The sequence below is a fragment of the Anneissia japonica genome, unplaced genomic scaffold, assembly GCF_011630105.1.
Source record: "Anneissia japonica isolate Jap-2015-1 unplaced genomic scaffold, ASM1163010v1 scaffold16662_len1167910_cov178, whole genome shotgun sequence".
In the NCBI taxonomy this organism is placed as follows: Eukaryota; Metazoa; Echinodermata; class Crinoidea; order Comatulida; family Comatulidae; genus Anneissia; species Anneissia japonica.
Window position 1 is genome coordinate 581,953 of NW_022732216.1, and position 16,741 is coordinate 598,693.

At 33.2% G+C, this 16,741-nt stretch overlaps 1 protein-coding gene across 1 annotated transcript in view; it reads left to right on the top strand.

Moving 5' to 3' along the window:
• The window catches only part of LOC117115635 (protein FAN-like), a 28,734-nt gene that overhangs the window by 1,678 nt on the left and 10,315 nt on the right, over positions 1-16,741 (top strand). The window contains exons 2-11 of the mRNA XM_033259504.1: positions 1,018-1,116; positions 8,086-8,164; positions 8,985-9,040; positions 10,163-10,250; positions 10,503-10,616; positions 11,763-11,948; positions 12,619-12,690; positions 14,345-14,453; positions 15,159-15,252; positions 16,266-16,428. Coding sequence (XP_033115395.1) covers positions 1,018-1,116; positions 8,086-8,164; positions 8,985-9,040; positions 10,163-10,250; positions 10,503-10,616; positions 11,763-11,948; positions 12,619-12,690; positions 14,345-14,453; positions 15,159-15,252; positions 16,266-16,428 — 1,060 coding nt within the window. The remainder of the gene's footprint in view (positions 1-1,017; positions 1,117-8,085; positions 8,165-8,984; positions 9,041-10,162; positions 10,251-10,502; positions 10,617-11,762; positions 11,949-12,618; positions 12,691-14,344; positions 14,454-15,158; positions 15,253-16,265; positions 16,429-16,741) is intronic.

Genomic DNA, 16,741 nt, shown 5'->3' on the forward strand with positions numbered 1-16,741 from the left:
CATTAATGATAATTAGTATTGATAATGACAAATTATTAAACTGTCGTAGCCAAAACGAGGCCAAGTGGAGCATCTTATTAAAAAAAAAGTACCAAGGAATGAAAATTAAAATCGTGTGCATTACACCCAAACACCGCAACGCTCGAGTTTCAAACATAGCTGTACTGAACTTTCTTTGTAAATTGAGGGCGCCATTGAAAATGATAGTGCTCAGGCGAAATTTGATTGGCTGAATATATGGCAGCCATCTTGGATGGTACACACACACAGCTCTGCGTATTTCGAACATCGAATACATTGCGGTTAGCGCTCTAGTATTCTTATTATATCTCTATGATGTCAACTGAGTATCAGTGCCCAGTTTGTACTAAGGATATTTAAAACCAGGATTGTACTCATCAGCCACCAACACACACACACAGATAACTCATAAATATCGGACCATACTACTCAGGTGATCAAGGTCTTCTTCGAATCGAAGAACAAACAGCATTTCACAACAGAAAAGAATTAAAAGAAACATTAATTATATACACTTATAGGCAGATTAATTTTAAATAAAACTAAAATATTATATATGATTGTTATGGTTATTTTGGTTATTTATTCTCAAGTAAGAAAATCAAGAATCAAGAATATTTTATTGTCATCGAACAAATATATGCACAAAGAAATTAGTTTTGCTAGTTACTTAAAACACTAAAAATGACATAAACTTAATTAAACACAGAATATAAAAACATAATTAACATTAAGACTAAAAGATATGACAAATATGAAAATGTTGCATGAGTGAGTGGTTGCATTGACAAGTTATCAGCATTGAGTTGAATAAAATTACAAGTTTCAAGGTGTATGGCAAAAAAACAAATATACAAGGACTTAAAGTTATCTTCTGAAACTGAACCAGTGGAATGAAAATCAAATCAATCAATAAATATAAATCATAGATTAATTTGAATTACTGGCAATTATTATATTATTACTTCTTTTTCTTTTTCTTTTTTTTTGCTACAGGTTTTCTCTACTATTACTTGAACCGGGTGAAATATATCTTGAGGACTACAGCGTGTATTACTATCGCAATGATTTATCAGAGAATGAAGCAATTCAAAGGTATAGTAGCAGGGGTCCCAAGTCCAAAGAACCCAATTTTCTGGGAGATTATTTAATGACATTGGGGGCGCTATATATTCTATGATGATAAAATGTAGGTGCTAAACAAAGGGCCATGTCTACCTCAGGCCCACCATGATTGGGGCTGAGGTGATGAAATTTTTTTTAGAATAGGCACCTTTAGAAGCCGGTAATGGCACTGTCAGACTGCAAAAAATATATGACCTAGTGCACTGCTCAATTTACAACCAGAAAGACCTGCTAACTGTTAAACTGAAGGAGCTATGACCACCAATGTAAAAAGCCTATTCCACATACAGGAAGAGTGTACAACATTCTATTTTTTAGAATAGAAGATGTTGTGGAATTATTTATATAGGGGTATTCCAGAGAGAGTGATCAGCAGTTGAAAAGGGGCTCGGTCATTTGTTTATTGGAGCATTGCACAAATACTATAAACACAGCAACGAAGGAAAGTAGGCCTACCATTAATTAGCAAAAATCCTTAGTATTTCTTAATAGATCTTATTCTTAATTTAGTTATTGCACAACTGTATTGGTAATATAAATTAACCTACACTAATTATAGACCTATGTTCTTTCACCATCTACTTGTACTAAAGCCAGTTAATAATTCATTAGCTAAATCATTGCATAAAATATAGTCTGTCATTACTGTAATTAATTATAAGTGCAAGGTATAAATTCTGTAGATACTTATAGAATTATTTGTTTTAGTTGCTTAATAGATAGGTAAATAGTTATTATAGTCATAATATTTCTAGACTAGTACCATAGATAAAGTGAATTTATCGCTTTCTCCATGCTAGTACAGTAGAAGTAGTGCAAATTAAATGCCCTTGCCTAGCTATTGGCTGTACAGCAGATACCAGTAGTACTAGATTCATGATAGGCTGCAAGTCTCTTTATTATTTGATACGCAGTTCGATTAAATAGTGCCTTCATAGTGGATGCACCAGTAGTTCTATGCATACACATGTGAATGAGAAATACTAACTATAAGATTTACCTAAAGTCATCACTTAAAAAGCCAATTAAAAAATGTTTGTATTAAATTTGAATAGTATACTAAGAAAACAATAGGCTCCCAGGTAGAGCATGTGTCCAACGCTGACATAGTTATTTTTCCCTCACTTTTAACTCATAACCCATCCACGCTTTCTGTGTTAGCAATTCACGTGAATAACTATACCGGTAACATATTGTTGAATTTTTAGTTCTTTCTAGGACACGTCTTATCTTGGCTGACATCATATTTTGTATCTTTAGCTTATGACGCTTCCCATCATTCCTCCAACCGGATTTACTATCACAACTTACAAGTGAGATGATGGCTGACTACAGACCCCAGGAGCATGTAGACACAAAACAATGACAGACCTGTCTCTTATACACATCTAGATGTGTATAAGAGACAGCCTTCATTCATAGAATATCTCAGCTACAGAAGTTTGGAGATTTAAATTGAACGTAACTCCGGCAAACCATGAATTTACAATGGCTCACATATAAGGATGGCAAACATCGATAAAAACCCGGCTCCCGTCTCAACTTTGACTGGCCTTTGCCTGGATGTTTGTAAGAAATGTACCAACCGGTAACGAAACCGGTCGCCGTCTACCTAGAGTAAATGGCTCCACTAAACGAAGCTAAATTTTTGGGACTTAATCCACCAAATGTAGCTAAAGTTTTGAGATTTCATCACCTGATTCTGGACTGTGTGGTTAGTAAATTCCATAGCCATACTGTCCACAGCGCACACTAACTTATTTGCTGATGTAGCATTTTTGGGAAACTGGAGGTTTACTTAAGAATCTTAAAAAAATCTGGAGATTTACTGAAAAATCTAGAGGTTTCCAGAATTAACCAAAAGATGATGCAAGATACCAAAAAAGCCATGTCACTACAAATCATTGGCCATTCGAATTGAAAATGGCTGCTTGTTTATTGCAACGATCAAATAATCAAATTATGCATAAATCGGAGTATTTTTGCGGAGGGGGGTGGGGTGGCCTGTGAAACTGAAGATTTGTTTAAATATCAGGTGACACCCGACAGGATTGGGTGAGTTGGCAGGTCTGCAATGAAGCTGTGACAATGTACAATATTATAAATAATTTATGCCCACAGTATCTTATATTACAGATACCAACAAAAATATGTAATACCGGATCAAAAGACAATCTTTATCTCTGTATTAAACCAAAAGCAGACTACAAGAAAAGAAGTTTTACTGTACTTATCAAGGAGGAACAAAAGTCTTTAGTAGATGAAGCAAAAAATGCTGAAGACCTAAAGAGTTTCAAAAATTGTGTCAAACTTTTCCATTATGTTGTAAATAATTTTTGTTAAAATTTTACAGTTACCAGTACTTTTTTTTTTGCTTTTAAATCATTTGTTTGTTGTAGGTTTATGGACACGGCCTCTTGGAAGACCAGTCTTTGCAAAAAGACTGTAATGAGTTTCGGTGAATAAATAAAACTGTTAATTATTATTATAATTAGGTAAACTGTGTGTCAGTTAGACCAAAATTACGGTATAGGATAGCAGACTTCATTCAAAAATATCCTGGTGTGTCTATGCAGGATTTGAACTCTGACCCCTAGGATTGGGATGGTAGGCAGGCAAAGGAGTGGACATATTACTTAGTGGTTAAACTACAAACTAATATGTCTACTCCTGTGTTTACCTTTCCATTCTCCCAAGTAGTTTCCACTTGAAAGTGGATTATTTATTCAATGAATTATCTAATTGAACCATGCTACTATAGTATATAGATGAGTGTCAACTGAAATATTATTTTGATAGTTAAGTGTTGATCATGGAGGAATTTTTTTTCTTCATGGTTAGATCTGTAGACTAAATAGCAGTGTTAATGATCTCATTCAAATTCAAATTAAATTCAATGATAATATGATTGTGTTAACACCGCCAGTTATGCAGAATAATTTCCGAACATGCCCTGGGAGTTCCAAGATTTTTCCTATAAAAATGTATCTAATTCGAATATGAACACCCATTAGAAAAAGAAGGACATTGTATGCTTAATGTAAATTGTTCTGCGAACACGCATTAAAGGCATGTCTGACACAGTGACAGTTCATCGATATTTATATCATTAATTTAAAATGTGTATTGTCCCCTGAAAATGACAAAAAAATCAACCTAGTTTTAAACAAGGACTTTTTTTACACAGTAAAAATTCTTAGTACTGTATAAAGATGTTATAAAAATATAAAAAAAAAAAAAATAAATTAACTAAAAATAATTTTGAAATTAAATTGCATACAAATGCATGAGCATAGAAATAATTATATAAAAATATGTGCTCTGATTTTTATAATGGATAATGAGTAGGTTTTAGTTTTTTAGGGCTACATCAACTTTTTTAAAAATGTCAAACTCAAAGAGCTCTGTCACCAAGCGCATAGAGGCTTTTTTGCATAATGACAAATTCAGCTTTTGTTATAATTATAAAATATATAATAAAAACAAAAATGAGACTTAGTTTTGTGTGCAAAATTTACAAGACAGTGTCCATGTAGACACATGCCAACATCCGAAGAGATAAGACGAAAATGACTTTAAAAAAAATTGAATAAAATTAGAAAAAACTTAATTTCTTAGATTTTTATATTTTTGGTCAATTCTTAATATATTTAACTATGACAAATGTGCGTTCCATCCATGTAGCTATCATATTTTTGGCACATTTTTGGTGCTGAAGGAAGGGGGGGGGGGGGGTGTGGGAAGGTGAAGTGAGGAGTCTCGGTGATCAGTTGAGGGCTGTAATTCGAAAAGTAAGGTGATTTTAGGTGATTTTTAACTACTTGACCGTGATTTATGGGGGGAGGCAACTGGTGGGCGGGAGTAAATTTTAGGGGGAATGTGCCCCTCGCACACCCCCTAGATATGCTACTGCTATCAAGGTAGTGCGTCGCCAGCATTTCAGCCAGGCCAATAGAAACATTGCAAGGGCTGTACATTATAGTGGTATAATCCTTCTTTACCACAGCAAGATTTTAGCATTTAGGATGTTCATTTTTTTCTTTTTAAAATGCAATCACAATGATCACTGTGTCAAAGCAGACTGGAAATGGATTAATTTCCCAACCTCAAAGTCGGGGTGTTTCACTCCTTTGTTGTTCATTTTGCTTGTGTCCTTGAGCAAGGCACTTTATCTACAGTAGGCTTCAGTGTACCCAACTATATCAATGGGTAGAGCATAGCCTACTCAAGCAAATTGCTTGGAGAAACCTGCAGTGGACCAGCATCCCATTCAGGTGGAGCATCTTCCAGCATCACACTCTTATACTTGAAACTATAGATATACTCCACCGCCTGTGATGATCTATGGTTAGGTGTCATTTGAGGTCATCATATTTTTAGTGTGATGACCTCAAGTGGCATCTAACCTTAGGGGGTAAATGCTTGTCAATGTCTCAGTGGAAAAATTTCCTCCTGATCCCCTCTCCGCTGGTGCCACCATCAAGGGGCAGTACAATAGTGTATGCTGTGTGGAGCAGGGTTAAGGCCTGCATCTTCCAATTAATAGGTTGGGGGTTCAATGGTCGTCTCGCTGTTCGTATCCTCTTGTAAGACACTACATTTGCCTCTTTTCACTTAGGAATATGTATGAGTACCCAGTAGCCTGGAGATAAATGATCTGGAAGGAGTAGCATTTAATTACATAATCAATACTGTAAATGTTCAAATAAACGTCGTAGCGCTATAGAATTTTTAGATGCTTTAGTGTGACACTTATTCGAGAGCGCCGCTAATACATAAAATATTGGCGTTGCGCTTTCCACGCCCTTTCCCATGTTACCTATCTCAATTATTCCTGTATTCAGTAGGGGCCTACCATAGGTCCTATGACATCGTAAATAAACATTTATAAATACTTCATTGGGTGATTTATTCATTTTAACACTAATTACATTGTACATAAAACCTTGTTTCTCAAAGTGTTTCATTACACAAAAGGTACTATATATACTCTTGATTAAGCACTACAGCACTTATTCGAGAGCAGCACTTAGCAGAAAAAAAATTTGGTGCCGCGCTTATTCGAGAGCAGCGCTTATTTGAGCATTTACGGTACTTCCCAGAGAGCAGAGGACGTTGATTCTATACCAAGGAAACAAAGTGCCTTGAAAAGTTCTTTCAGACAATTAATCTGTGATATGAATTCTTAATAAATAAGTTTGATAAATCAATATCTTTTTGAAATTGAAGAAAACAACAATGAATAGCCATTTATAATGAAAATAAGTTTTGTTCTTTAAATAGTGTTTTCTCTCATATAATTTAAATAATAATCTAATAAATTATAATAATTAAAATACAGGTTGATTAAATAGTAGATTTGCCAGATGTTTGTCAGACCCAACAGACAGTTTTCATAGCATTGACTAGATTATGTGGATGTGCATCATATTGAAAATGTAAATGTTGGAATTTGCCATATTTCTAATTGTAATATGGTATAAAGATTATTAATTAATGAAATGGATCAGACTTTTATAAATCCTTTCAGATCGTGAAAGACAGCTACTGTACACAGACCAGGGAGTCGTATATAACAACTCCCAGCTCAGATCAGATCTTATGCATTAACTGTAATGACAGGGGCACTAGTCTTTTACATACTTAAAATCGGTTGCAGGTCATCCATGACAATAATTAAGCAATAGGGATTTTTCAAGTGCAAAGACTGCCATACTGTAGATAATTACCATATTGAGAATGTAAATGTTAGCATTGATGATAAAGATACCATATTTCTAACATGATTTATGGTATTATGAAGATTAATTTAATTGAAATTGTTCAAATTGAATCTGTTTTTAATGACACCTTGAAAAATAATTACCTTTTATGACAAGACCTTATGTGTAAACATAATATTATGACAAAGCACTTTTGATGAGTTAGAGGTCGTATTCTTGGTGATTTAGCAATAGTACAGTCTGAACTACAGTTTAGAATGATATCGAAAAAAAAAGCATGCGTTTTCCGCTTAATTCTCAAATAACCTATAAAATCCACTTTAATGATTGCCGTATATCAAGTTAAATTACAAGCTTTACGTTCTTCAAGGTTTATACACATCAAAATATTACCATCCCAACTGATCGGAGCTATGGGGTCATTTGGGCCAGACTGCAGTATGCAGTGCCATAAGATGCTTACTATTTCTTCCTTATAAACAAATATCTTTAGCTTCCCAGTATATCCCAGACCTATTAATCTTGGGTAGAGAGAGGCAAACATAAAGTGTCCTGCCCAAGGATAAAAGCCAAATACATTTTACGGGATTTTGAACTCTGAAACTCAAGGCTGAGATTCAAAGCCACGGCGACTGCTCCAACCACGCAGACGTGATTTACGAAATACATACAAACCTACTCACCATAAAACATCAAACAAACAAAAATGGTTGTTAAAATATAAAGATAAATGTACCAACTTTGTGTATGCTTAGTTTTTAATGCATAACAAACCTCATTACATTAAAGACAATAAAGAATATCTGAATCTGAAAATGGAAGTTTTCGGGGTATTGCACTTTAATGTACTATAGTACCCTTTAGTTGTACTTCAGTAAATGCAAAATACAACTTTTAACCGGGACATAAAAAGATGTAAGTTACTATCAAACTCATTCTGCGTAAAGTTGAATCACTTTCAGAATACAGTAATACATAAAAATAGCCAGACCTCATATCAGGCGTCACAAGTTTCCTGCAGGTCTCGAGAATCTCCCAGAAATTGGGAAGGTCTTTAACATGTGTATGCTCAAATCTCTTGTGTAAATCATTTAAATTTTTATGTTTATTTAATCTGAATTTAATCATTCAACTTTTTTTTCATATGTTTTTGTCATCATTAATTTATGTAATATGGACTATGATAATTTAAATGTTTATCTCACTGCAATGACAGGAAAGTCCGAGGTCGTCTAAAAGTGTGTTCCAAATCCATCGTCTTTACGCCGCAAGATTCTCGTTATCCTATTGTAAAGGTATATTGTTTCAAATGCTAATACGCAATTCACACAAGATAAAATATTACATGGGGTGTGTGTTTAATGCTGTACAATATTCTTACACACGGCTAAATGTATACCTCCGTGAATATTAAATATTACCAAGATTGTTACAGGTACTAGAACTGTCGGTCTTAACACGAATGCTACATTAGAACCTATCGTCTAATCTAGATATATACATTCTCATGGACTGAATATGACAGGGGGTACTAAATTTACGTTATCGCAGGGTATGTGTTAACATTCTATATCATTGTGAATATGGTGTTAGTACTGTACTTGAATGACAATTTAGTGCTCAAAACCTTCAGGGCTCTGATTATCTATTACACAAGCATTATAATGACATTATTAATATATTATTATTATTTGTTTTAGTTACATCATGTGACATCTTTAATTGGATATCAAATTATTAAATATTATTATTGCTGCTATTATTATTACTGTTATTATTATTAACATTAATGACTATCATTTTAATGTGTTGTAAATATTATTATTAATAATAAATATATGATACATTAATTTATTTCCAGTTTTAGTATTCTAAATATTTTTTATATTGCAGACAAACTGGCTAGTACCATTAAAAAAAAAATTATGACATAATTACAGAATGTCTGATTTAAAAGACAATTTAAAAAAAGAAAAAAAATTATGATAATCCTCTCTAATTGCGCATTTTTCATTCCTCTTTTATTCTTTTATGTTTGTCAATTATAATATGGTAATAATAAATATAATATTTTTAAACATTATATAACATTATGCAAATGATTTACCATTTCAGTTTATACTTAGAAACTGTGACAGAATTTCTCGTTGGACTGGCGCCCTTCTTTCAAAGTAAGCTATTTTAATGATTAATTTGATATGCATCGTTTCTAAGTATCTTTCAATTCCCAGAAAAACATAATGTGCTTTTTCGGTACTAGAAAGTTTTTTTAAAATGTTGATTGCCCTGTAAATTTTATGACCGTGTCATTTGAACAGTATGGTATAGATAATTGCCACGCGATCAAAATGTTATACTGTACGTATGTTTAAGGTGTTTGACAGCGTATTCTGTAGTAATTGTCAAAACTGTTTAATTTGCACCCCACATACTTTATGACCTGCATTTCTCCTTCCTCTACATCCTCTGCTGATAGTAATACAAAATTGGACTTGGAATGTCAGGGAAATGCCCTTGAATTTTACTAGTCTGTAGGCTGTTTTATGACGTAGTTTTCACACTCGTGTATGTAGTACGCTAAATCTGGGCACACGCTGCATTATGTGACAGTCAGCTGTCAATTCCTTTAACGCACTCTGCGAGTCCTTGATGACGCGACACCGTCTACAAATCAATGGTAGACTGAACAGATTGATATTAGAACGCTACGACCGTATCAATATGTGGCCAGCGTAACTGTCAGTGAGCGTGTAAAGATCTGCATTGGACTCGTATTTCATGGCAGTCAATTATAACATAAAGGGCTCACTTTCAACTTGGTAGAGTAACTCATTAGTCGCAGCTCTATAACTAAATACTAAATCACAGTGCAGCATTTCCCTTCGTAATATAATAGAAAAAGTAGAATCCTTTTGCAATTCAACAGTAGTGTGTGTTTGATTTTAGAATTTACAAGCAGAAATTAGTTTGGGGCTAAGGTTTGTTAGTACCATGCTTATTGATGTAATCAATCATATTAATGACTCTAGTAAATATGTATAATTATTAACAGTGCCAGCATTTTATAGGTTAATCATGAATATGATATGAGGGTACCTCCAGTAAGTAAGACTTTCCATGGTATCACATGATGTTATTTATTTATTTTTGCTAAATTTTATATATTTATTTGTATTAATTCAATAATTTATATAGTTTGTTTTGTTTATTTTATAGAAATATAAAAACTGCATAAACATTAACATTAATATTCATTAATGAATTATTAATACACATAAATTATATTTTTGCAGACTTGGTAATAATGTTATAGCCATAGAATCCAGGCAGACAGTAGAAATGAAACATGATGATGTAATAGGACCATACCATTTTAATAAGGTAAGGATTTTATTAATTAATAAGCTTAGGTAACTTATAGTAATAGGGTTTTTATGTCATGTTCATTTTTATCATCATTGTATGTATAATGTATATGTATTTTGGTAGTGCTGAATTTTACTCATAACTAGAAGTACACCCCAAGAGTTTACATGCTGTATATGATTGAATCTCTAAAAAATTTAAAAAAAAGTGCTTGGACAGTTTTTATTGTTAATTATGAATTTTCCTTCAAATATTTGTCTGTTTCAGGAAAATAGCAAATATATGTTCTCCCTCAACTTCGTCTCTCCTGAGAAGGTTCTACCACAGATGTGCCAACTTCATCGGGCCTCGCAGCTCACGCCGGCAGATCAGAATGCAATGGTAAGCGATGCGTATCAAAGTGAAGTGCTGCTGTAGTTTGCTGATTAAGGTTGCTTTCCAATCTCGGGTTTTTTCTTTAATTCTCCGAAGTTGTTTTAAGATCACTCGCATAAATGTACTTTTTTAAGCCTGGTAATGATTGGAATTTTTTGGTCAAACTAGCCACGTACAGTACATCAGGGATCCCAAGTCTCCCGGAACTCGCGGGAGTCTCCTGGAAATCGGGACGGTCTCCTGCAATCCCGCAAGCAAGCAAGAATCTCCCGGAAATTAACCAATCCCCCCTCCAAATTTTTCAAAATAAAAAAAAATGGAGAGAAAAAGATAATAATATTCAAATTAAAGTGTGAGGGTGTCATTCCCGACCATCTATTTTCTTACCTAAGCCCAAACCATGGTGGGGATGAGATAGTATAGACTACATCTGTAAAAAGCTCCTCCCTTCCCCCACTCCCATTGCGAATTCTCGGATCTGTTACTGCAAATCTACCGGACAAAGTGGCCAACGAGGGGGGACTATGTCCTCAACGGGAGCAAAATGGATGGAGTTTCTCAATTCAATTTATCTCGAGTGTGTCACAGGGGTTATTTAATTGATTTAATTAAAGGTCTACTAATATGCGGTATATATCATTTTACATATAATTGTACCCTCCGCCCCCCTCCCCCACCATTTTGACAAAAAAATATTCCAGTTTGAATAGCTTGCATAATACTGTCTAGGCAAGGACTCAAGTTCATGCTCAAAAAAATATTTAGACTGTTTTTCCTGAGAAAAACAAATGCATGCAGTGGTATTTTATATAATAGACAATTCTATAAAGAATTTTAACCCATTGTTGGCTCTTCTACATTCAAATACTTGCTCTGGTTGTGCGTCGGCCATTTGCATGGTAAATAGTATTTATCCTTGGAGTGCAGGTAACGCAAATTGCATACGGTATTTATGTTCAGGTGTGAGCATCAGTATGGTTTAGCAAGTTAAAGTTACCTTTTTTTTGTAAGTTATCCAATGTGAATTCATCACCTTCCGGTATCGTGCATAACCTCTATATAGAGTGTACTGACACGAGTGAATTAATCAATCAATCAATCAATCAATCAATCAATCAATCAATCAATCAATCAATCAATTTCTTCCCCTAGGTATCGACCATTATTCAGTCTCTACAAAACAGGGTCAGTTTCGATACCAGTTGGCTTGGCAACCTGTACGAACAACTCGTCATGGAAACAAGCTGTGATCGAATCTCTCCCCTTGTTGTGAACCCTGGTCGAATTATGCTGACCTCATCACGACTCTACTTTCAGCCGTTTAATAACCTAGAACCAGTAAGTTAAAAGAATTTTCTGTTTAGTTAGTTTAAATATACAGTTTGCCCGTTTATTTCGAGAACACCTTTTAGACCTGAATATTTGGGATGGTCCCAGGATTTGGTTAAAGATTAAAGATTGTGAGTTTGTACCTTGAAAAATTGTTCTTGAATTAGAGGGGTCTCGGAATTAAAGGCTTCTTGAGTTGGAGGGTGCCCTGTACTGTGTATTTAAGGACATTTATGTATAATATAGACACATTATATTTCAAACAAAAAAAAAAACTTAAAAATGTTAGTTATACTGAAGATGAAGTATATACCTTTCTGAAATATGTGTTAACTATTCAGACTTGATTCTAATTTGAATTTTTATATCATCAATTCCATGTCAAATAATAATAATAACCACACTGATAAGATTAATCTTCATAAAAATACACAAGAAACAATTTTTATTACAGCTCTAGAAAACTATTCTTATTCCTGAAACTAGTAGAGTCTTTAGCTACTGACTTTGAGGATTTATACATGTGTTTTACTACTTTTATTCCTATGTAAGACGATGCTTTGTAAATTTCTATATTGTTGTTTACCAGTACTGTAATTCTTATCAATTTTATGACACTTTGTTATGATTCTCTTTTAAGTTTTTTCTAACTGTTTTTTTTATTTTTTTTTATTTTTAGGATCCAGTCACGAAGATTAATTTATCACAAATGAAGCGAATCGTAAAACGTAGATTTTTACTACGGCAGGTGGTAAGTATTTAATTTGGTTTGCAAACTTCGGTATAATTTACCGTCTCGATATATTTATCTTGTGATTGTTTAATGATTTAGTTGGGACTTAAACTTCTGATTTAATGGATAGTGAGTATGAATTCCTGGAAAAAGCTATCATAAAGATTAACTTAAATGTCATTTTTGACCTTTCCTCTGATTCAGTTATATTTGTGATACTGATAAAATGCGATGTGTGTGTAGCACTCTACGTAATCTCAGACCGCTTAACGAGTCATATGCTACTATTTTTTTTTCAAATGTCTGTAGTGACATTGACGTTAGTTTATGTATCAGATAAACGGGTGCTACATTTTTCTTATTATATTAACTTGATTTATTTATTTGAAAAATAAATTAATTTTAAGGTTCTTTCATCACTTTGATTAAGTAATGTAATTAATTTTTTTTAAATATTTCCTTTCTTGTCAATACATTTCTTAGATTTTTTTTCTTTTCTTTGCTTTTCCTTTCTTTTCTTGTTTCCTGTCTATCTTTTCCTTTACTTTCCTATATTGTCTTTCTTTACATTTTCTTTCATACTTTTTATTTCTTTTATCTCTCCATTTTTCCCTTTTTTCCATTTCTATTACATTTCCTTTTTTGTTCCTTTCTTTTCCTTCCTTTCTTTTCCTTTTCTTGACTTATATTTTTCTATCTTTATCACATTTCTTATTTTTGCCTTTCTCTTTCTTTACCTTTTCCTTTTTTTTTTCTTTTCCTTCTATATCTTTCAATGTCTGTTTAGTTTCTGTATAGAGACATTGAAATTAGTTTGTGTATCAGTGAGTCAGTTATTTCCTATAGCCATCACCAATATGGATATTTCAAAATTTTTTTAACGTTTTAATTGCGATTTATAAGATTTTACAGTCACTAACTCCAAAATATATATCTCCAAAATGAAGTAAATTCAAAACTATATTCAGTTATAAAAAGAATGAAATACAACCATTTCAAGGACAAGACAAACACAAGCAGAAATCGTTAATACTCCTTTAAATAGTTGAATTCTTCCTCCCCATCCCTGTATATTAGTTTATGGACATTGATATTTGCCTAAAATAATGAATAATGTGATTATTTAGAAAGTCTTACTTGTTTGTATCTAGTAGTTTTACATTTATTTTTACAACTATATTTTATGATCTTTATGTTTTGCTTCAGACTAAATTCTTAAAATATTATTTATGTATATGGGGCTTGCCATGCCAAAGTCAGCATCAGTGACATATAAACATGAATATTGACTTTTTAATATATTCATATTCTCCAAATTCATAAGCTTTAAAATGATAGGTGATTTACTGGAATTGACTGACTATTGCCAATGTTATGAATAAAAGTATTACAGCTTCTCTGGGGTGCAGGTCAACTCGGTCACAAGTCAACTCGGCCAGAGTCAACTCGGCCACAAGTCAACTCGGTTGAGTTGACTGTGGCCGAGTTGACTTGTGGCCGAGTTGGATCGAATTCCTTCTCTGTACAGACTTTACTAAAGTACACAATACTTCCACATTCTTATGCTAATTACTCAGTTTAAAAATTAGCGATAGCACACTGGTTTTGGGATGGCAATCCTCGTACATTCTACTTCAGTCATAATCACTTATGTTTTGCTTTTTTCACACAGGGCTTAGAGATATTTTGTTCCAAAGATTCTTTAATAGCTGACATGTTTATAGTTCTTCCATCACCAGTAGAACGAGATCAACTTTACAATAAGATGATAGAGCAAGATGGTATGTTTTTGTTCTAGACGCTCGCTTTAGCTCATTAGTTGATTTAGTTTAATTCATGAACTGGATCTGGAGTAAAACACACCAAGTTATACTGACAGTCTTATGTACCAGATAAGTTATTTGAGTGAATACAAGCTAACTCGTACCCACAATTCGTACCCAAATTTTGGCTGCATTGTACCATCATTTTGGCTGTCTCATACCCATAGTTGGCCAGCCCGTACCTAAGTTTGCTGTATGATCTTACCTTGTATTTCAAACATTATTATCTATTTTGATAGCACTAATCATGTTAAACTATATTATTCAAGACAAACTTACTAATTAGAAGATTTTGATAAAGCAGGAATGAAATGTTGTGATCGTTGAGAGAATAATAAGGGAGCACTATTACAGTAGTTGTTAATAGTGTCAGAGCCGTAGATAGGCACTTAAGCTTAGTGCAATTTGTGCAAATTAAGAAGCATTTAAAAAAAAATAGATTTCGTTTTGGATGACAAATGTAGTATATAGTAAGAAGTATTTAATATTAGATTTTTTATTTTTTTTTCATTATAAAGCCAAAATAGGTACGAATAGACATGGGTACAAGTTAGTCAATGTTTTTTGGCCGGGTACGGTTTCTCTAAAGTGGGTACGAGTTAGCCTACACCCATTTGATTAATGCTGATGATACTATTTCTTATTAATTTTGTTTGTATATAGATGTAAGTTTGATGGAGAATGATAAGCAAAATATGCTTTTGAAATGGCAAAGTGGGAGTGTATCCAATCTTGATTATCTGCTATATCTAAACAGGTATTTACATAATGTATGGATTTTTCTTCTATTATATTTTCATTCATTCACAATCAATTAACTGTATAGGTCTCCCTCCAATTAAAGGACACTGGGGTTTCCATGGTCTATGGTTGGCCGGTTGGCGCATGGTCTCTCAACATTGATGTCGGGAGTTTGAACACCACGCCGCTGTCCATTGGCTTGTGTCCTTAGGCAAGACACTCTATCCACATTGTCTCTCTCCACCCAGGTGTATAAATGGGAACCTGGTAGGCATTATTTCAATTATGCGCTGACTACAGTGGCAGTTGTGTAGTATGTTCCACAGGGGGTAATAATGGAACATAGGTACTTAGTGATATGCGCTATATAAGAATCCATTTATTTATTATGTAGCAGCTTTGGTCTCTAATTAGAATAATAAAATAAAACACAGTTGTTCATTTGGAACCACAGAAAAGTGGTCATTAAAGTAGTCTTTAATTGGAGGGGTCTTTTTATTAGAGGGAGGGCTGTATACTGATAATAATCAACATTAATATTTTCTAAGCCCTATTTTTGGTGTGGACTTATTTTGACAAACTAAAAATGTTCCGGGTCAGAATAACAAATAAAAAAATAACCAGTAGAAAACAGATTGGTAGGGTTCCTCTTAGACAAATTACTCAAACTTATTCTAAATAGTTTTTTAATTAATGTGTTATAAGTTGATACTTATGCATAGATTTGCATGTCTCTTAAAATGACTTGGAAAGGCAGAACTGTCTGGTTTAGTGTGAGCCGGTTGGTTAGCACCTCACTTGAGTAAGTGTCTCATTCAAATAGGCGCATGTATTACTATACATAGGCACTCAAATATGTGCCATGCAAGTTTATTCAAATAAATCTGTCCATTTTATCAAGTTACAGTATATGTGAAAATATGCATGAATTACCCATAGAGGTATGACCGTGTCACCCATATATGGAAATGTTGGTGTAATATCACATTCATATACAGTAATATAGGCAAATCACATTTTTTTTTTCAGTGAAGCAGATCGCAGCTTTAATGATTTTACGCAATACCCAGTCTTTCCATGGATAATAGCAGACTACACCAGTCCAACCCTTGACCTGAATGATCCTAAAACATTCCGTGATTTGAGTAAACCAATAGGAGCTCTAGATGCAAAGAGGTTAGCAAGATTTAAGGTAGGTTATTTGTTAGTAGATTAAAATTCTGGTTACAACCAGGTCTGGTCACAATATTATATAATTGATATATATATATATATATATATATATATATACAGTGTCTACAATCTAAAATAATATAAGAGAAAATTTGTAAATAATAAGTTAATCTGAATTCCTATAACTATAATGTCTTCTTTCTTATAACAGCTAAGTTTTAATAATAAATTAAACTGTTAAATCGTTATACATATATATACCTATATAGATATACCTATATACTCATACATATATATAAACATTTACATACCATACACACATATACATACAT